At 44.8% G+C, this 22,467-nt stretch overlaps 1 protein-coding gene across 2 annotated transcripts in view; it reads left to right on the top strand.

Annotated features, from left to right (window-relative positions):
• The window catches only part of DDX23 (DEAD-box helicase 23), a 105,191-nt gene extending 84,612 nt beyond the window's left edge, over positions 1 to 20,579 (top strand). For both annotated transcript variants that reach the window (XM_085600399.1, XM_085600400.1), the window contains exons 13-17: positions 9,914 to 10,156; positions 10,814 to 10,965; positions 11,395 to 11,503; positions 14,633 to 14,807; positions 18,568 to 20,579. In XM_085600399.1, coding sequence (XP_085456525.1) covers positions 9,914 to 10,156; positions 10,814 to 10,965; positions 11,395 to 11,503; positions 14,633 to 14,807; positions 18,568 to 18,791 — 903 coding nt within the window. In that variant the 3' untranslated portion in view covers positions 18,792 to 20,579. The remainder of the gene's footprint in view (positions 1 to 9,913; positions 10,157 to 10,813; positions 10,966 to 11,394; positions 11,504 to 14,632; positions 14,808 to 18,567) is intronic.
• The last annotated feature ends 1,888 nt before the right edge of the window (positions 20,580 to 22,467 follow it).

Below are 22,467 nucleotides of genomic sequence, written 5' to 3'. Positions count from 1 at the left end.
CGAGAAAATTACATTTTAAAGACACAAACACTTTTCATGCTTAGAAAGATACCAGAGATGCCCACATAGCCATTACTTTCTATGTGCATGTCTGAGTTTGTACATCTATTTCTCTTTCTGTCTGGAAGCCTTTCTTTAAATACCTGTGCCTCTGTTCTGTAACTGCATGCATTTTTTATTTTCAGTTTTTGTGTGTCTCAAAGTCTGTGCTTGCACGTGCATCAATCACTTTCTCTGTGTATGTTAGCTTGTCTATGTGTACATCTGTATCTAAACTTTCTTTAATAGATCTCTATGCCACGATTTGTGTGCATCTTTATCTCTTTCACTATGTAGTCGTCTCTTAATGTCTGTGCTTAGATGCATCTCTGTCTTTGTATAAGTGCTCACTACTATAGTTTATTTATAAAACGCAACAATGCCAAGAAATCTAGCTGCAATGCACCAAACAATACAGATCAACAATAAAGAGAACTAAAATACATAAAGCCTTGCATCAGTTGCTCAATAGTAAATTCATCTGGCAATTACCAGACAAATGATCAATATAATCAACTAGGAGATTCAGGAGTTCAATGTGTCTTTCAATAGAGTAGTCCAGTAGCGACAGAGGTTGTTTAATCCTCTTTTTCAGGTCAGAAATCAGTATGAGGCTTTTTGAAGGTGCTCCATACCCTGGCTTCTTCTACTTTGAACGATTTGCCTCCAGATTTCATTAGGCAATAATTGGCGATTGGTCACAGTTGAAGTAGAAAATTTGTTGAGGTTTGTAGAAAGAAAATGGGTACGCGGATGCTTCACAATTTACTGCTTTCCACACTAAACAAAGAGCCCTGTGTTGTATTTGCTATTTAGCCGTCAACCATTTTTATCATTTCATGAGACGTGATCATTATGGTGAAAGGCAAAAATAATGCTCACATAATGGTTTTGCACTTCTGAAAGTGAAGACCAAGGATTTTATTTACGCACATATTGAACTTAATTGATTGATCATGATAAAATACCTGACAAGGACACTAACTAGTATTTCTGAAGCCTGGACTAGATTCTTAGTGGTATTCTGTATACAGATACGCTATAAAGTAGATGCTTTTTCAGGCTTCCAGTGCAGTTTTAAAAGCCATGAGCAAAGTTGGTGACCTGAATGACACATGGTAAGTCTTTGAAAGGGAATGGGCCTTGCAAGCCAAAGGGATGCAACTTGGAAGAGCACATGGTGGTTTAGGTGTAGTAAGATGGTTGTGTTTAGCAGATCAAAGGTTACATTATAGGAGTAGCATGAAGCAGTTTCAGCAAGATAGTTTGGGCCTCAGTTATTAATTGATTTATATACTTATATTAGTCATTTATATAATGCTCTGTTTTTTGCCTTTAACCACCCTACTTGGTGGCGGGAAAGGTTTGGTGTCTGCCTAGGGAGACTGAATGAAGTTCGGGTTGTGCTGTTCAAACTCTTATCTAGGAGAATGTATGAGTAGTTAGGAATGCCAAACAGAGAAGTGCAGTAATCCAGTTGGTTGAAAACCAATGATTTATTAAGCGATATTTGCAGTGTGGTATGGAATGGAATCGATGAGCCGATAATACTTACGTTAAGCTGTTGGAATGATACTACTGTAGCTGTGTTGGTGATGAAGGCCATCGTTTTCATGGATGGGCTAAAAACAATGCCTCGATTCCTGTTTGATGAGGTGAAATTCAATGAGTCGGGAAATTTTATGAAGTCAGACAGCGAGGAGGGTGGCGAGGAGGACAAATATAGGTTCGAGGCATATGAGCTGCAGATTACACACTTTTGCATAGATCGCCATCTGGTGTTGGGCCCGGATGTTTGCAGTTTGTTTTTCCTCTTGGAAAGTCTTTGGAAGTCACAAGGTCGGTGACTCCTCCTTTGGATCGTATTGCACATGGGCTTCGGCTCCATCCTCAGATTGTTTTTTTCCGCCATCGGGCTCGGATGTAATCTTCGCGCTCCGATTCCGAACATTTCCAGTTCGACGATCGAAGCGGAATCCTCACCTCACATCGCGGTATTGTTTCGATCGCGATCTCCTCAAATCAACGCATCTTCTCATCGACGGCAGCCTTCGGGCCTACCCAAGCGCCGGCCCCGGCTGATGGAAAGAACTCCATTCAAGAAGTGCCCTCGATGTGGGTCCAAATTCCCCCACACCGATCTTCATTAGGTATGCAACCTCTGCCTCTCCCCTGAACACGAGGCTCGAGACTGTCCGGCCTGTAAGTCTTTCCGATCGAAAAAGACTATTCGGGACCGAAGAGCCAGAAGAAACATGGCACACTCCTCGACCTCCGTTCCAGTCGATATCTTCGGAGACGACATCGAAGATCCGGGACAGCAGCGCACCGAAGAGGACCTCGTCCGTGCTTCCGAGGCCGATGACTCCGATGTGGAAGACATCACTCCGGCGCAGAGGGTCGTGAGTACTATACCCCCCCACACCCGCGCCAACACCCAAAAAGGCTTCGGTCACGCCTTCGCCTCTGGGCCTAAGCAAGACCAGAGACACTGCTTCACACACCCCACCTTCGGGCCAGGTGAAGAAGCCAACTAAGCTTTCTGGCGGCTCGGGCTCGAGCCAGCCTGCCAGCGGTGCCGAGGAACACACTTCGGCACCGAAAAAGAAACCAGCCTCTACCTCGACACTGAGCTCCGCACTGAAGCCCTCGGGGTCGAAACCCAGCGCTTCCGTACCGACGCCATCTTCGGTACCGACCAAACCCCATAAGGCCCTCGGCACCGACACTTCCAAGCCGAAGCCCGTCTCGGCACCGATCAAGAAATCGGAGGTTCCCAAGCCCAGTGCTAAGCAAACTGGCACGGACAAGCCTAAAAAGTCATCGGCCCCGAAAACTTCGGCGCCGACGGACCAACCATTGTCACAGGAACTATTTACACCAGATCCCTTACAAAAAACTCTCACCAGGGATCCAAAAACTGGACATCTGGCACTCTCTTCCAAAAAGAGACATTTGGACAAACCAGCTCCGCCTCCACCTCCAAAGAGGAAGGACTCTGCTACCTCTCCATTCAGAATACCTTCCCCACCTCCCCCACCCTCTCCACCTCCGCCCACTCCGCCTTCTCCACCCCCACCTCATCGCTCTCCGACCCCGTCTCAGACGATGATGATCAGGGGGACCCATATCACGATATAGGGGATGTGCCCCAAGACCCCACCCCTACAGGATCCCCAGACCCAAGGGACGACTACAATAACCCAGATATTCCCGACGTCCCACAAGATGACCTTTACCCTTCCAGGCCATCTCCACCGGAAGACTCATTAGGGTTCCACCATCTACTTCAAAGGACGGCACACTATCACGGGGTAGAGTTGCACACTGACCCAGTGGAGGAGGATTTCCTCCTCGACACATTTGATACCACACATAGGTCTACATCCATACTACCTATGCTTAAGGGGGTGGTAAAGCATGCGCCAGAGGTTTTTAAGGACCCAGTCAGGGCCAGGGTCATTAACCTACGCATAGAAAAAAAATACAAAGCTGCCCCCACAGATCCCGCCTATATCAAAGGGCCAGCGCCACTAGATTCCCTAGTGGTTTCCACTGCACGAAAAAGATCAAATTCCCAGGCGTCAGGCGAAGCACCACTACCTGACAAAGAGTCAAAGCTACTGGACGCATCAGGAAAGCGCACTGCGTCACAGGCAGCCAATATATGGCGTATCGCCAACACCCAAGCGCTATTGGCCAGATACGATAGGGCACATTATGATGAATTGGAAAACATAATGCACCACCTCCCTGAAAGATATAAAACTAGGGCCAATGAATTAATTCAAGAGGGTAAGACAATCACTAACACCTCTATACGCTGTGCCTTAGATGCAGCAAACACAGCCTCCAGGGCCATTAATACTAGCGTTCTCCTCCGTCGCCATGCTTGGCTAAGAATATCAGGATTTAAACCAGAGGTACAGGCCTCCATCCTGAATCATCCCTTTGACCAGGAACACCTATTCGGCCCAAAGGTAGATGAGGCCCTCGAAAAAATGAAGAAGGACACCGATACGGCGAAGTCCATGGGAGCCCTACAGTCACACCCTCCTAGGCGCTCTTTTCGGCGCTCTTCCTTTCGGAGTACATCTAGAGGCTACTCCTCCGATAACGCGTCCACTTCCTACAAATCCCCCACTCAGTCCACCTTCACAAGGGGTTATCAAAGAGGCGGCTATAGGGGCAACAATAATAAAGGCAGAGGCAAAACAAATGCCGCCCGCTCTGCCTCACCGCCTACCCAATGACTTCCCCCCCCGCTCCCTCCATACCATCCCACTCTGGCCAGGGGCAGACTTCAAAATTTCCTTCATGTCTGGGAGACCATCACCTCAGACAAATGGGTGACCCAAATTATTCGGTCAGGATACTGCCTGGAATTAACATCTACCCCTCCGAACATTCCACCCAGGCAACGCCCAATGTCACAAGAACATTCCACATTACTAAAGCAGGAGGTAATCTCCCTCCTACAAAACAGGCAATAGAACGCGTTTCCGTCAATCAGCAAAATTTAGGGGTCTACTCCCGATATTTTCTAATACCAAAAAGGGACGAGACTCTACGACCTATTCTAGATCTCCGGCCCCTAAACACATACATACACTCAGACCATTTTCACATGGTAACGCTTCAGCAGGTGCTTCCGCTCCTCTCCCAGAACGCCTTTCTCACCACACTGGACTTGAAAGACGCATACTTCCACATTCCAGTACACCATGCTCACAGAAAGTACCTCAGATTTGTAGTGGAAGGACAACACTACCAGTTCAAGGTGCTCCCATTCGGAGTCACAACAGCACCACGGGTATTCACCAAGTGCCTAGCAGTAGTGGCGGCACACCTCAGAAGACAGCACATTCCCGTCTTCCCATACTTGGACGACTGGCTGATAAAAGCCACTTCATACAACCAATGTGTACACCACACCGCCACTACGATCCAACTACTTCACCAACTAGGCTTCACGGTGAACCACCAAAAGTCCCAGCTAACACCATCCCACATAAAACAATACCTCGGTGCCACCATAGACACCTCAAAAGCAATAGCCTACCCCATTCCGGCCAGGATTACAAGCAGTCAGGCTTTGCGACAAAAATTCGTACTTCAACACTCCCTTCCAGCAAGAGTGTTTATGCAACTGTTAGGGATGATCGCCTCTTGCATTTTCATAGTGCCTCACGCAAGACTCCAGATGCGTCCACTCCAAGAGTGCTTAGCGCTCCAATGGAACCAGGCCCAGGCCCAGGGGCAACTGACAGATCTGGTGTTGGTAGACGGTCGCACCCATCGCTCTCTGCAGTGGTGGAACACCACAAACCTTTCCAAAGGTCGACCGTTCCTGGACCCGGTTCCACAAATAATACTAACAACAGACGCATCGCTCTCCGGCTGGGGAGCTCACCTATTACATCTCACAGTGCAGGGCACATGGATGACTCAGCAAAAGTTACTCCATATCAACCATCTGGAGTTACTAGCAATCTTTCTAGCCCTAAAGTCCTTTCAACCACGGATTTCAGGCAAGGCAGTCCTCATTCGCACAGACAACATGACGGCCATGTATTATATTCAAAAACAAGGCGGCACACACTCTCCACAGCTCTCTCAATTAGCACAGAGCATATGGAGATGGGCAATTCAACACAAAATCTTTCTCCTAGCCCAACATGTACCAGGAGTCCAAAACACCATGGCAGATCTGCTCAGCAGATAGACACAACAGATCCACGAGTGGGAACTTCACCCACAGGTTCTTCATCCGTTCTTTCAAATGTGGGGGCATCCACAGATAGACCTCTTCGCCACCCACTAAAACAAAAAAGGCCCAAGCTTCGCCGCCAGATACCCACACCCATTGTCCAAAGGAAATGCGATATGGATGAACTGGTCAGGCAAATTTGCGTACGCTTTTCCACCTCTCCCACTAATTCCTTTAGTGGTGCGAAAGCTACAACAGCATTCCCTCACACTGATCCTAGTAGCTCCAACATGGGCCAGACAACCGTGGTACACCACGCTGCTGGAACTCTCGGTAGTACCACACCAAAAGCTACACCTCTCACCATGCCTCCTAACCCAGAACCATGGAGAGATCACACACCCGGACCCAGCTCAGCTCAACCTTGCGATCTGGCTCCTGAAATCCTAGCATTTGGATACCTAAAACTTCCCCCTGACTGTATGAACATCATCAGAGAAGCTAGACGCCCTACCACTAGAGCCTGTTACGCTGCCAAGTGGAAAAGATTTGTGGTTTATTGCCATAACAACACAATCAATCCTCTAGACGTGTCTATACAACACATCATATGCTACTTACTCCACCTACAAAGGTGTAATCTAGCCTATACCTCCATTCGGCTACACCTCGCAGCAATTGCAGCTTACCTACAGAACAGGCAGCACCTATCACTTTTCAGAGTACCTGCCATTAAAGCCTTCATGGAAGGCCTAAAAAGAATAATTCCCCCCAGAGTACCACCCTCACCTGTGTGGAACTTAAATATCGTTCTCACAAGGCTGATGGGGCCTCCCTTCGAACCTTTGCATAAATGCGAATTGCAATTTCTCACATGGAAAACAGCTTTCCTTGTAGCCATCACTTCCCTTAGAAGGGTCAGTGAGATACAAGCACTTACAATACAAGAACCTTTCCTTCAAATGCACCAGAACAAGGTTGTTCTCCGTACCAACCCAAAATTCCTACCTAAAGTCATTTACCCTTTTCACCTAAACCAATCTGTGGAATTACCAGTATTTTTCTCGCAACCTCAGACCGTTGCAGAAAGAGCTCTACACACGCTAGATGTCAAACGAGCCTTACTTTACTATATACAAAGAACACAACCTTTCAGAAAGACCAAACAACTGTCTCTTTCTCTCCACCACACAAGGGCAACCCCATCTCAAAATCAGGGATAGCTAGGTGGATTGTAAAATGCATCCAGATTTGCTACCACAAAGCAAAACGAACGCTATCCGTTCCCCCTAAAGCCCATTCTACACGGAAGATAGGGGCTTCTATGGATTTTCTAGGGAACATCCCATTAGATGATATCTGCAAAGCAGCTACATGGTCAACACCGCACACTTTCACAAAACACTATTGTGTAGATGTGCAAACCAAGCAGCAAACTAGTGTGGGCCAGGCTGTACAAAAAACATTATTTCAAACCACTGCAACAGATACCGGTGGTCGCCGCTAGGGTTGGGAACTGCTATATAGTCTATGCAAAAGTGTGTAATCTGCAGCTCACATGCCTCGAACGGAATATGCTACTTACCAGTATGCATCTGTTCTTGGCATGTAGAGCTGCAGATCTACACACGCCCACCCGCCTCCCCGGCTACCTGTATCTGTTCCAGTCTATCTTATTTAGATACAACACACATGGGTTTCTTCACTGTTGTTACTATGCTCCATCTTTCCATGCTGGCGAAAAACAGTCTGAGGATGGAGCCGAAGCCCATGCGCAATACGATCCAAAGGAGGAGTCACCGACCTTGTGACTTCCAAAGACTTTCCAAGAGGAAAAACAAACTGCAAACATCCGGGCCCAACACCAGATGGCGATCTATGCAAAAGTGTGTAGATCTGCAGCTCTACATGCCAAGAACAGTTGCATACTGGTAAGCAGCATATTCCCTCTTCCTTTTTGGCAGTGTGTAGCATCAATGACCATTGTTCCCTCCAGTGATGGATAGCTGTGAGACTGTCAGAGTTTCGAGTTTCAACGTCAGACATAAACTGTGAAAAGAACAACAACAATTGGGTATCTGCTTAAGGGGATAGGAAAAACAAAAGGAGGAGATTATATGAAGAAGAGTTGCATAAATAGAATTGCAGAGGACCAATAACTCCTCTTTGTGGGACCTTCCCTCTAGGTGAGGAGCTGATACACATCTGTCAAGTGACTATAAGGGAGCAGTTGGAGCTATAGAAGGTAATCCAGGTATGCCCTCAGCTAGTGATGTCATGTGAGTGAAGGAAGGATAGAAGTGTTGGGTCACTAACATTATCATCGTTGAAGACTATTGTTTGCAGAGTATGAGACTTTCGGCAATGCTACAACTTGTTATAATAATAATCAGGGTTTGAAAGATAGCAGTGGACTGATCGTAGTCGGAGCATATTGATGTTAATTGGCCCTTTTGACTACTACTGTTAGATGCGTGGTAAAGGATTGACCTTAGTTATAAGATGTGCATTACTTTGCCTGGAGAAGGCCTGAGACTAACATCCAGTTACTAATTTGGAGCAGAGACTATTAAGATCATTGCTTAACACCAGTATTGTTTGTTTCAGTGCTGTAGGAAAATACCCTTACTAAACATTCAGCTTTTTATAGCTCTTTCTCACAGCTCTTAAACATTCTTCCTGTCCAGCGTTATCATTGACATTGCCACAATTGATCATCAGCATATAGTTCACAACTGATACCTTTGTCTTTAATCAACAGGGGGGCACTCATAAAGTTAAGCCTTAAAGTACTGTGGACTCTAACCTAGTAGGCTGTGGTGAAAAGCTGCCACGTTTTACACATTGAGTGATGTCTTGTAACATTAAGTGAAACCAGTTCTACAATTTGCCACTTCTGCTAAACCAGACCTTCAGACGATGAAGCAGGGTCTCATGATCCATGGGGTTGAAGGCTGGCCATATGTTTAATAGAATCAAAACAGTTTAGTGACTCTAGAACCTAACCTCTAAAACTTTGCCTAAAATGTCCATGGTGGGCTTTTCAGTATCTCACACGATGCAGTAGCATGATTGCGGATCGCCTGTAATGTAACCATCTCAGTGTAGTTTTACAGCTGCTGACAGGCTTCAGCTTTTATATGATTGACTAAATGTGGGTGCCTGGATATGGACTTGAAATTTGGGGCACTGGCCTATGTCTGCATATGTCTCTCGCTGTGTGTCTGTGTATGTTTTGTTTGGGTACAACATTAACCCCCCTCAATGATTGTGTGTTTTGTTCCTGTATGTGATACCTGCATGTTAGTGTAGGCCTGGCATAAAGCCCCTTGCCTGTTTTGGCTCTGGCATATTGAGCTGCTACTTGACCCTGTGGAGTCTTTAAGTATAATATTGTGGCATTCATGACGGTATGTATTGTTTATGATATCGAGTTTTTCCTCCTTTTCTGCTTGTAATAATATGCCAATTATTGGCTATAAATTTTCTTAATGTGCAACATGATATCTTGCCATGCTGTCAATTTTTGAATGTATTTTGAACAATTGGACCCTCCATGATCGCATGTGCATTGTGTATGTGCAATGTGGAGCCTCTCCATTCCTGTGTGGATGCATATGTGAAATGAAGTACCAAAGTCTGGGTGTCTTCTGGTTGTGTGATACTTATCCTCTCAGGATCCTGTATGTTTGCTCTCTGTGTAGTATTGATACCCTTAATGATTGTGTGATTTTGTATCTTCGGTATGCAGCCTGCCCATGTTGGGTGTGTTGTGATTATGTAGTAATCAAACTGTTCCATGTTTGCGTAAAGGCAATATGAAATGCCACCATGCCTGTGTGTGTTGTGAAAGTTTGATATTGAGTCCTTGGATGCCTCTGTTTTGTTTGTGCAAAATTGTTCCCTGGTTTGCTATTGTGATTTTTGTGTGTGCTGCATGAAGTTTCACTTTTTTTTTTGTTGGTGTAATACAAAACCTCCTAATGTATTTTTGCTGTAATCAGCCTTCTTAATTGGGTATATTTTGTGTAGGTGATGTTTCAAAGCCCTTTCGATATTGTTGAATTCTATATACATGTGACATGGACTAACCTTGTGCCTATCATATTGTCTGTGTGTTATTGAGCTGTTCATTCATTCATGGCTGTTTATCCTGCCACCCAGATTGTCATTGCTACTCCTGGTCGTCTGATCGATGTGCTGGAAAACAGATACCTGGTGTTGAGCCGCTGCACCTACGTTGTCCTGGATGAGGCTGATCGCATGATAGATATGGGCTTTGAGCCCGACGTCCAGAAGATCCTAGAGCATGTACCAGTGACCAATCAGAAGCCGGACACCGACGAAGCTGAAGATCCAGAGAAAATGATTGCTAACTTTGAGTCTGGAAAGCACAAGTACAGACAGGTACGTAACTTGCATGTGGAGTGTTCGGTTGAGTCTTTATTGCTTTGCCGTTTTTTTTTTCATTCTGACCCTTCATAACCTCAACGATTTCTTCGTTTTGAACCATGGTCCTGCTCTAATAGCTTTCTTTCCTTTGACCCCTTGTACTTCGTAAATATTTGTTTGTATTCATCACGTGAATCCTAGGTCTTCTCAGGATTTCTTCACTCTTGTTCTTTTTCTTTGCTCAGTATGTCTTCCTTTCTTGCTCTCTCATTCCCCTTTATCTTATCTTATGTCATTTACCCTCTCTCTTTTTTCCTATCCTTCTACCTTGTTCACCCTTTTTTCCTCTTGCACCCTCAAACTTTCTCTCCTCACCCTTTCTCTTCCCCTCACTTTCTCTCTCACTCTGTCTTTTACGCTCTCTCTTTTACGCTCTCTCTGTCACTCTCTTCTTCTTTGTCAGCGATTGACTGTGACCTTTAGTCCTTTCTCGCTATTACTCATTTTTACCTCTTTTAGTATTTCGTTTTTCCCATCTTCTCTCAGTATTTCTAAACTGTTGTTCCTTCATTTTACTTAACTGTTGTCTTTTATCCATCTTCAGTATTTCATGTATCTTTAGTACTTTAAATCCTCTTAGTGTTTCTTTGTTCTGTTGACCTTCTTTCCTAGACTGTCATGTTCACAGCAACTATGCCACCATCTGTGGAGCGCCTCGCCAGGAGTTACTTGCGGCGTCCTGCCGTGGTGTACATTGGATCTGCTGGCAAACCTCATGAGAGAGTGGAACAGAAAGTCTTCCTCATGTCGGAAGGGGAGAAGAGGTATGGACTGGTTTGTGTTATCAGTTGAAAGAGAGAGTGGGGATTATATCCTGGGTATGACAGGACAACAAGAGGAGCGCTGTTTGGAGTGGCGGCAGGAAGCATAATGCTTGTTCAAGCAGGATTTTAAAGCCTTCATGTGTTTGCTACGATTGGAAGTAGGAAAGTCTGAAATATGATTGAGAAGAGTGCCTGAGAGACAAAAACTGTGTGTTTGTTTTCTCTGGGTTTTACTGATGAATTATATTCCAGGTTCTGCAGTGTGGCAATCTTAGGGTGCTTGCATATCATTTTTTTTTTTTTTTTTTTTTTTTTTTAGATGGATGTATGAGTTAGGGAATTTGGTCAAAGGTATACAGTGGCATGTGTTCCACAGTGTGTAATTAGATCAGTAATACTTTATCTAATCAAACCTCCTTCTCCCTTTAGGAAGAAGTTGCTCAACATCCTGGAACAAGGGTTCGACCCTCCAATCATCATCTTCGTCAACCAGAAGAAAGGCTGCGACGTGTTGGCTAAGTCTTTGGAGAAGATGGGCGTAAGTGTGGGGAAGGAGCTAAAAGGGCCGACAGCAGTTCTTGCTTACATCTCTTACACACTCACTGTTACTAAGCGCAGAAACCATGCACATTCACACAAACAGTTCAAAATGTGGCGAGTCACAACCCCTTAACGTGTGGCTGTATTACCCAGTGACACAATTGGCATTTGTCAAGGCGGTCCCTCCACCCTATCGCGTATTTGTTCTTCCATTGGATGAAGGATTTAAGTTCCATCTTATGATCTTTATAATAAGGCAGTCTGTCTATTTCTGTTGCTGAAATAATTATCCTACCATTGCCGGCATGAAGTCCAAGTTCTCATGTATTATCATTAGGGTGGAAGGAAAGGTTCTCAGATCCAGCCTTGTCACCACTACATCCCACTTTAACATCATAGTATTTTTAATAATACTGGCATAAATACTCTCAAGCCTAGATGTCTTGGGTAGCAGAGAAGACCCCATATAGTACGTGCTGCCACAGCCCTGTCCTCATGTGTATCCCTGTTTTATGATTTGTGTCATCGACCAAGCATGTAACAGTTGTAGATAGACCATCTGGTAATAACGGCGGAGGTCCAGACTTGCCAGCCCACCCTTAGACAAAGAAGCGTTCAATGTTATTCTTTATTATTTTTCTATATACCATTGGCCTGGTATCTCCCCAAATAAGTTCTTCTAACCTAGTCTACAGCTATATTATTTCCTCCATAGGTATATAAGCTGATAGCGGCAGAAATAAATAGAGAATTCCGGGAGGATATTAATTTTAATTATTGCTAGTCTCCCTATCCAAGACACACATAGGGCCGCCATGTATTAAGATCCTTTCTGATGGCTATCAACAGTGGATTCCAATTGGCTTTGAGTGGAAGCTAATGAATTAGTCTGATATAGACCTAGATATCTAACTGAACTTTTGGTGGGTCTACTAGGGTCAAAAGGACATCATCAGCGAAAACAAATTCCACATCCAAACTAACCAGAATAACTGGGATCCCTGTCAGAGTAGTCTTTTCTATTATGCGGGTGGCCCTCTGAATATTATTGAGTGTCTGGCATTCCTGAATAAATCCTGTCTGGTTCTAATCGATCCAGTAATATCTATCTCTGGTCACTTGGCTAAGACGCTAAAGATTTTTGCATACCCAGATTATCCTGTATTATACACAGTTTCCAGGATATTTTGGTGGCTTGGGAATCAGAATTATATCTGCTTTTGTCATAATTACCCCTGATGTTTTGGTGAAGGTATGGAACTGCGCTTTCAGAAGATCAACCAGGTACTCCCTGAATGTTTTGTATAAGTCCATGGAGAGCCCATCTGGACCACCCGATTTCCCCGAGCTAAGAGACTTTATTGCCCCCCTAACTTCACCCCTTTCAATGAGTCTACCCAAATGGTTCCTCTTAGTTGACGTCGGGCTCTCCAGCTAACAAGTCTCTAAGTATTGAAGCCCATCCTCCCCACCCCTTTCACTTTGCTGTAGAGGCACTGGTAGAACTTCTTAAATATTTCTGCCCTCTCCTTCCCCGCCCCCACTATCTCGCCTTGCAAATATCTGCTATGTGGGCTTTATTCTGTTGCATTTTCAGCTACCTTGCCGGTATCTGATCTGGTTTGTTTTCTTAATTGGAGCAGCGTTCTTTCCACCCTATTAGTCTCAAGCAAGGGTAACTGGCCTTTCAGACTGTTTATTCACCGCATCCTTTTAGCTGTTGTGCTTTGCTTATGGACTTTCTCCTGTCCTCGATTGTTTGCCAGCCTCTTACCAGATGATATGCGTTGTTCACAATTGTACATCTTTCATATGATACTAGGATACTCCTAATGCTTGATTTTAATGTATCCCAGTTGATAGAAAGAGTAGAGGTGCCTCTACATATTTACAAAAAGTCTCCAATCTAGATCTCCTTTCAGTTAAGTGGTTTGTGTAGTAGGTAGTCTTTAAGTCTTCACCTGTGCCCCCTTGTCTGGCGACTTGAAACCCTCTATTCTAATTTCATGTGTGCATGGTCTGGATATGAAATCATGCCTATCTTGGCGCTTTGAATGCATCCCAGCAAGTTCTTACTAAAAGATAGTCGGTCTTTGTGTACACTCTATGAACTGATGAGAAATAGGAGAAATCGTGGAGTGTAGATATCCTAGAACACAAGATCTAACATCAGTGTATATATTTATTAGCTCATCATCCTGTCTCTCTGCCCCTGGGAACTATATCTCTCTAGCATTAAATCCCATATCATGTTTCAATCACTCTACTATTATGAAACCCTATGTAAGATAACACAAGGAGTTTAAAGTGTCCCACATGTACTTGTCTGAACATACATTAGCCTGCTTTCTTTGTTGAGTTGTGGCGCATGAAATTAGATTGGGTAATCCTAGTTTTGCAATCCAAACCGGTCTTGCATCTTTTAGAACCACTATGTCTGTATCTTGAAGGTTTACATACTGACATAGCTTCTGGTGCTTATTTATAGAGCGGAGTCCCCTCTCATTTATTGAAATTAACCTGAATGTAACACTTGACGCATTTCCCTTTGTCAAGTGGATTCTTTTTGGCGTATAGGCTCAAGCGAAAAAAAAATCCCCATCACGTCTCACCCTTGTAAATATTTCCATCAACAAGAACTCTTAATATTAATATCAGTAGTTCTACCCGCCTTTGTGGTATCCATTTCCAGACTTCCACTTTGCTCCACTTGGCAGCTTTAAATCTACACCTCCACTTCAGTTGTAAGCGAATGCATGCTATCTGTTGCATTCCTGGCAGCCAGTGCAGCCACAGTGTTTGTAAAGTTAATCTGGAGCCCTCACCCTTGACAGCAGGTAATTCTTGGGCAACCTAACCATGATGGACACACTTTTCCTGACGAGGCGTCCTGTCCCCTACATTTTAGACCAATCTTATTCACATGAGGGACTGGGTTGTCCCAGAATTTATGACAGATTTCTCAATTATGACATAAGCTTTAACCATCTCACACATTCACTCCTATCTCTTTCTGTCACTTACTCCGTCACACCTAATTTGTTACTGTGTAGGCAAAGCACTGCCGCTGATAATGCTGTGATATACACTCATGCTTGTTATTTCCCTGCTTCTCTTTCCCATGCAGTACAATGCGTGTACCCTTCATGGTGGCAAAGGACAGGAACAGCGAGAGTTTGCATTGTCTAACCTTAAAGCTGGAGCTAAGGATATTCTGGTAGCCACAGATGTTGCTGGCCGTGGTATCGACATCCATGATGTATCCATGGTTCTGAACTACGATATGGCCAAGAACATTGAAGGTGAGTGCTTGGGACTGCAGCAGCATCTCTGGATGAGTCATTGGGCTGCCACTGGTGAAGAGATGCCCCTGGTGCTTATGATGCAGAAAGGGAGCCTTGAAGGTTGAGAGAGGATTGGAAGGGAAGTCTGGGGACTGAGAGAAGACTGTAAGAAGAGTTGGGGAGAACAAGGGAATATTGGAAGGGTTATGTAAGGGGCTGCAAGAGGAATTCTAGGTGGCAAAGGGCTGAGAGGAGATTAGTGTAGACATTATGTGAGATGAGGGAAGTAAAGTCTGGGGCCTGAAAGAAACAGAAAGAGAGGTTATGTCCTGTGAAACAAAAGCTGAAGAGAAAATGAGCCCCTGGGGATGTGGCTTAAGGATGGGGAATCTTGAGAACCGACTGGAACAGCAACGAGAGGAATATGGGGAACTAGCAGCGGAAGGTAGGAAGAGTTACTGGGGCTAAGGAATGAGTCTCCTGAGATTGAGGGGATGGGAAATGGGTATGGAGAGGAGTAGGATTCCTGCAAGCTTGTGTGGCAGGCGTAGTGGTGGGGAAATATTGGTGACAGAAGTATCATTGTCCATGGACCTAAGGTTAGGAGTTTATTGGATTTGTTGCTGGGTGTAAGGTTTGAATTCAGTCCTCAGTGAGAACAAAATGTAATGTGGGTTTAGCAAGGTTCAATCAGATTTCCACCACATTTGACAAATATTGAAAATGCAGCTCCACAAGGAATACTTACTCTTCTTTAGATGGCGTCTGGCGGCATGACAACTCTTCAGTGGAGATGTAGGTGGCACAATTAAGTTAATACCCTTAAAAACAGTGAAGACACGACAATTGCCAGACTTTCCAATTGAGTCTAAAAGATTTTTTAAGGCATCCTTCAATAACCTTGTATACGGTTATTGATTTCAATCCCTTACAGTACATTGGATATTCTAGCCAGCTGAGAGGGCAAGCAGGGCAGATGTAGTCAGTGGAAGGTGCACAGCTGGGTTGGCTGACAAAAAAAGTCTCTGAGACAGCAAGACATCCGTAGGTCTGGCCTGTTGGATTCCACATGGTTGACAGCTGATGCCAGATGTTTCCTGGGCAAAAGCAAACTTCTCCACTCACAAAATAGCCTGGTTTTCCTGACTTTTTTTTATTGATTGGAATGCTAGCTACTGAAAGGCAAAGGTACGTGCTGTGCTGTTCTGTGCACATTCTTTTGCCAAGTGCAGACTTTTGCTTTACAGCGTTTCTCTTCAGTGTTTTTGGGTCTGAAGACATGTAAGCAAATAAGGAGAGACTATTTTCTTGAATGAAGCTTCAGCAATGAATCTCCACGAGGTTCATGATGGAGCATCCTCACCCAAGGACTGGTGAGCAGGCGCTAGGCCTAGTAACCAGAAGCAGCTGTGATGCAATCAGTACTAGTGACCAGGTAAGGTGTCTATTCCCAGGAACACCTCTCTTGGCACACTGTCGAAGCTAGGCTAAACCTCCTGCTCACAAGTGTTCAACTACTCATGAAGGGACTGACTGACTAGCTGACTGATGGCAGAAAGCGGTCTATTGGGGGTAAAGTACTCCTTTTGGTGGATATTGCATCCTGTATTCCATGGAGGCTTAAACTATAGTGTAGTGCAGCACATTTTGCATAAACCCTAAATTGATGTTGCTTGAAAAATTTGGAGGGAATCGCCCAATAAAAGAGTAGCATTTGTGGAGAAGATGTAGTCTCAAGCACTATCTATATAGTGCTTACTACCTCTGATGAGGCGTTGAAGTGCTTTTTCAGCCAGTAGCATGCTACTCCGGAACCCAAAAAGGATTAGTGGTGAATTAGTTTAGGGAGATAATAAATTAATTTGAGCAGTGGACATGTGATTTTGGTATTTGGATTGACAAAGGATAGTGAGTGGAGGGATAGAAGAGAGAAGGGTTTGCATTTATATAGCGCTTGCTACCCCTGATGAGGTGTCAAAGCGCTTTCGGCGAGTAGCACGCAAATCCAGAACCCAAACAGGATTAGTGGGGAATTAAAGTAATGCTTTAGTTCTTGAGAATACTCTGTTTACTATTTTCTTTGTGGATATTGCACTTTGCCTTGATGGCTGAAATCGTTTAACATATTTGTGTAGTTAAGACTGATTTTTTGTTTGAAATGTTGTCTACAGCCTACTTTTCTGTCTCTTTGCTAAAGCTGGTTTGTCTCACGTTTTAAATGATTTATCAAGTTGTCCTTGTGTGATTGCAGGAATTTTGGCTTCGCTGTAAGATCCAGACAGTTTTGCACAACCTTCAAATAATGCTGTTATTAAGTGTGGTTTCTGAAGCACTTGTGAGATTCTCTTGTGGGCTAAAGTATTTGAGTTCCTTTGATTAATGTCTAAGGAGCTTGCCCGTCTGTTTTTTGGAAGTTATTCATACTTTTCGCTTCTCTTTATATATTTTTCTAGGCTGCTAGTTGGGGATTCCTAGTTTAGTAATTTTCTTTATTCCCTTTACTGTGAGGTATTCTCAGTTTTTATATGGCAGTTCTTGGTTTTAACTTGTGTGTTGCCTTGTGGTGATTGGGATTTGTTGTTCTAAAGAAGAATCTGGATAGGACAGAGGAGCCTTCGATTTTCTGTAAGGCATGTTTAGCATTTTTTTAAGGCGTATTGCTGCTGTTATTTTAATTCACTCCTGAGTACATTGTTTGACTCCAGAGTACACTCTTTCCCCTGACCTTTATTTTTAAGGGTATGTGCAAAGCATCATACCTATGTTTTTTTCTTTCTCCCTGTATATTGGTCTATAGCTGTTCTGTTCTCAAATGCATCCATCCTCTGGGCTTTTATCAGCCCATATAATCTAAACCACAGTGGATTGGTACTACTAAAGCTACTGGATCGTGTCTCGCCTATCAATCTCTAAGAACCCATGCTACTGGAGAATAGACTACCTTCTGCAGTAAGGACTCTTCAGTTCCCAGTTCTTGCATAGTCACAGGGGAGGCGCCCTTCTATTAAACACATGGGAATGTAACATTCAGTCTTGGTGAATGGCTTCCAAAAAAGGTAAACTTAGAAAGTGGCAACGGCAGTATGGATCAAGACTAGGTCTGTGTGAAATTAGTAAAAAATATTGAGGATTCCGCTAAAGAGCTTGACAGGCTGCAAAATGAAAATTATTTATACTGTTTTGAGGGATCAGCCTTGCAAGTGTGTGACTCTAGAATGTACTTACAATGTTGCGACAGGCAGGCTTCGGCCCTTGAGCGTACAGGATCAGTATTCTGCAATAGTGAGAGGATTGGGTGGGTTTGTAGTGTTCTTGAGGGCAGAGGTGGGTGGGTTTGCAGTGTTCTTGAGGGCAGAGATGCAGGGTTGGTTTATGGTGAAACTTCTGATGGAGTTGCAGATGTGAAGTATGGCTTCTTAGACGGTCTTGATGTAGGCTAAATCTTTTTCATGTGTCGTAGAGGGGCAGGTGGTATTCTTACGATGTGCGACAGGCACAGGCTTGAATCTCTTGTGCCTTTGATTTTGGGGGAGCGAATGGGAGTCGAGGTGCACATTGACCTAAGTGAACTTCCGCCCTCAAAACTGTGTGACAGATGACCCTGTTGAAAAGTTTGTGTTTCCTCGTTTCTCCTGTAACCTTTAAATGAAAGCCTGTGAGTGGGGAGTCCCTGACAGTGCATGATTGAGAAGTACAGACTCGCAAGAGGGCTTTGTTACAAGTGGTTTCCCCTAGACTGCTTTTACTCTAACATTATTCCTGCTTTTCTATTCCACAGACTATATTCATCGTATTGGCCGTACTGGCAGAGCTGGCAAGAGCGGCGTGGCCCTCACTTTCCTCACCAAAGAGGACGCAACTGTGTTCTATGACCTGAAGCAGGCCATCCTGGAGAGCCCGGTCTCCTCATGCCCTCCGGAGCTTGCCAATCACCCAGAAGCCCAGCACAAGCCGGGCACTATCCTCACCAAGAAGCGCAGAGAGGAGACCATCTTCGCCTGAGTTGATGTGGCTGCTCTTAATGTACAGGACTGGCATTTCAGAGAGGGGCTGCATCCGAATGGGACTGACTCTCAGATAGTCTCACCTCCATCATTGGGGGTGAGGAACAGCAGGCTCGGGTAGGAGAGGGGACCTCTTCATCTCATCGTCTTACTGCAAAGTGACCTGCAACAACAGAGTGCCGTCCATGAAGGACAACAGGAAGGTATTCCGAAGCACTACGGAGTTCAGTAGGTTTGGAGCATATACTGCTCATTGTATTTTTGTCCACATTCAGATGGGACGGGTGGTAGATATCGCTCCACCACCCCACATCCAGAAACAGACGAGGCCAAAGACAGATTTTGTTTCCCAGCCCACATGCAAACAATGCTGATGGAGCCCCCGCTCCTCAGCCCCAAGTTAAACCTCTATGTAGAGGGCTGATGGCGGACTGTGCCCCTCGCTTCTTTTCTGTCTCTCTCTCATACGTACACACATCTCGCGCATTCACACGCCCGCTCCTGGTCCACACAGGCGGATACAACATGAGGGCAGATTTTGCCCCGCTGCCTGTCCATGTACAATCCGCGCTAAAGGAGGTCCTGCTCCTTGCCACCTTGTTGGTGTGTTGATGGCTTAAGGCCTGTTCCCCTCTGCTTTGCCCAAGTGACAAAATAGCTGAGGACACGCTGTGCCCCTCACTCCCTCATGTGCATACAGCGAGGGTGGAGGCAGAACCTTCTTCCTCAGGCACGCACAGACAGACATGGGTGAAGGTAGACCGTGTGGCTCAGTCCTTCACCCACAGGCAGAGTGTGCGGTGGCGGCAGGCCTTGCTCCCGTCGACTGTATACAGTTTGCCGAAGACGGACTGAAATATTGTCACGGTCATCCGTGCTCACCCTGCACTGAAGGCATTCCCTGCTCCTCAGCGTTTTACCCACACACAGGCCACTAAAGGCAAACACAACTACTCACTCTTGAATCCACTTACCATCAGGGCCAAAAGCAGACCCTGCTCCTCGCCTTCTCACCCATGTGCAGAAGGGGCTGAAGGCAGAGCTTACTGCTCAGCCTCACCCTGGGCTGTGGCTGTGTCAGCCTCGCCCACATACAAAGAGTGCTGAAGGAAGAACCTGCTCCTCCTCTTGCATCCATTTACAAACAAGGCTAAAAGCACTCTTTCGTTCACAAACCGACAGGCCTGAAGGCAAACCCGTCACAGGCCTTCTCTCTTGTTCCTTCAGGTCTGCAGGCAGAACATGCACCATAAGTCCTCAGGTGTGAGCAGCCCTACTCCTCGGTTTCTCAGCCACAAACAAACCGGGCTGAAGGAAGACTGTGCATATGCCTTTTTACCAGTGTGCGGACAGGGCTAGAGGCAGTCTCCCTGCTTCTAAGCCTCTCATTCAGCACAACTTCATTCAATCATGTACACACAGTGTGAATACCAGCCTCTCTCATGCAGATTCCTTACTCCAAGCTCACTGATTCACCATACCTAAGCTAAGGAGAGTCAGTTCAGCTGCCTCCTGTTATGTTTCCTTGACATAGGTGGGGAGGTACTTTCGACTCCAGAGAAAATTATTAGCAAAAGATAATAGAACACCCTAGTCGCGTATCCTCAGTTTTAGGAGGAAAGTGAACTTTGTGCAAGAAGCAGAGCCTCTGGTCCCACGCAAGGTTCTGAGTACTGATTTTTGATGTAAATAAACTGAAGGTTTCTGTATTTTTTACTGTGTAATTTCATGTTCTGCCTTTGGAAGTTGGATTGGACGTCAAGCAATAAAGCTCGTGGCATCCTGAGTCTGAAGCCTCTGTTCTGACCTTTGGCCTCTGTCATATCCCGCTTTCTGATCTAATTTTGATTTTATTTGTTTGTGTGGCGCTTCAGTTCAGGAGATTAGATGCAGTTCCTGCTTTCTATTTTTCTTCTTCTCCTGGGCACACTTGAGAATGTAGTTGTTTGTCCCAGTGAGTAGACAGTCCTTCCTTTAATTCATTTGCTTTTTTAAATCGTTTTCAAATGTTTTTTTTTTTCCAGTGAGATGTTTTTTGAAAACGAGTTTATGAACTAAATATATAAAAATTACAGTTTCTTCCCATTATAGGTCTGGCTTTAGTCAAGACCTTTTGACTTTATTAACTTTAAATGTTTAATATATTTATGAAGGCTTGCAGCCAGTCCTCTCCGTTCATTGGTCTCTTATTGTATCATTCACATTTGCCTTACACTCACTACAGCAAATAGCATGGAGCAGTGGGTCAGCCCCTTCAACCATTGGCTCACTTCATTGTAAATGATGGCATTCTGCCTTTCCACAAAGAGCACATCCACACACAAAGTAAGGAACTGTTATCGCAGTGAAAGCTTTTTGATAACAAACTTATTTTTGTATGCATTTGTTTTTTTTTGTGGTTGATGCATGCCCATCAGTTTCCCCAACAATAAAATTGTGCAAAAACTACAATGAAGCAAATGAAGCACTGACAAAGATGAAAGGCTGATGGCCAAAACCAGACATATTGGCTTTGCCAATGCCTGTTTATTATTGCCCTCATTTGACCATCTTTGAGATTTAGAAATTCTGATAGAAACATCTAGCCATAGATTCCTCCCTTTTAAATATCCCTCAGGCGTCCGACTCGATCCGGAAACTTTTCAGTAGTACCTTTTTAGCACCTGCAGATGGCACTGTGAGGTTCTGCAGTGACTCCGCTCTGGAAATGATGTAAGGAGCCTATATAGGTGCCAATCAAATTCATTGTGATCAGTGTGCAGATTCCTAGACTTTTGATCTTATTAATGGATATAGGCCAATCAAAGCACCAGGAAAATGGCAGTTTCAGTGAGGAATCTGCAACTAGATAGTCTCTACCAGAAAGAGTGCTACTGGAGGTAAATAACTTGGTCTTATGATAGAGACTTGTAATTGCAGGTTTCTCAATTTTTTAATGGATACCAAAGCAGTACCTATTTGGATGTGGAACTGTGGATGGGCTCAAACCAGAAAGTCCTTCAGGACTGAGTGGGCAAAATGCCCCTCTAGGTGAACCTGACTGTCTAGACAATAGTCCTGCGTGAATGTATGGAGGGACACCCACGTAGCTGCCTGGCAGATGTCCAGGACAGGGACTCCTCATGCCAGTGCAGTGGTAGCAGCTTTGTTCTTGGTACAATGAGCACATAGTCCTTCTGGAGGCTGCCTTCTAGCCAATGGGTAGCAGATCCTAATGAAGAGAACGAGCCAGCGGGAGATGGTTCTGTTCTGCTGGCTTGCCTTTTTTTCAAACAGAGAACCCCACAAAGAGCTGATAGTCTAACCAGTGTTTTTTGGTAGGATCTATGTAAAAGTTCAATGCTTTCTCGGGGTCCAAGCGATTGAGTCCTCCTCCTCCTTGGAGGTGTGAGGCAGAGCATAGAATGCTGGCAAGGTGATATTCTGACTGCTGTGCAACAGCGTCGCGACTTTAAGCAAAAAAATGTCCGTCTCCACAAAACCAGCTTGTCTGCGAAGAAGGTGGTGTACGGCGGGTTGACACAGAAAGCATGAAGCTCACTCACATGCTGCACTGAAGTTATGTTGATGAGGAACACTGTCTTGAGGATGAGAAGCTACAGGGAGCAGTTGTGAAGCGACTGGAAGGGAGTGTACATCAGAAGCGTAAGGACCAAGTTCAGGTCTCATTGTGG

The sequence above is a fragment of the Triturus cristatus genome, chromosome 4_2, assembly GCF_964204655.1.
Source record: "Triturus cristatus chromosome 4_2, aTriCri1.1, whole genome shotgun sequence".
Classification (NCBI taxonomy): domain Eukaryota; kingdom Metazoa; phylum Chordata; class Amphibia; order Caudata; family Salamandridae; genus Triturus; species Triturus cristatus.
The sequence above is the reverse complement of the archived record's forward strand: the minus strand, read 5'-3'. Positions and strand labels throughout refer to the sequence as shown.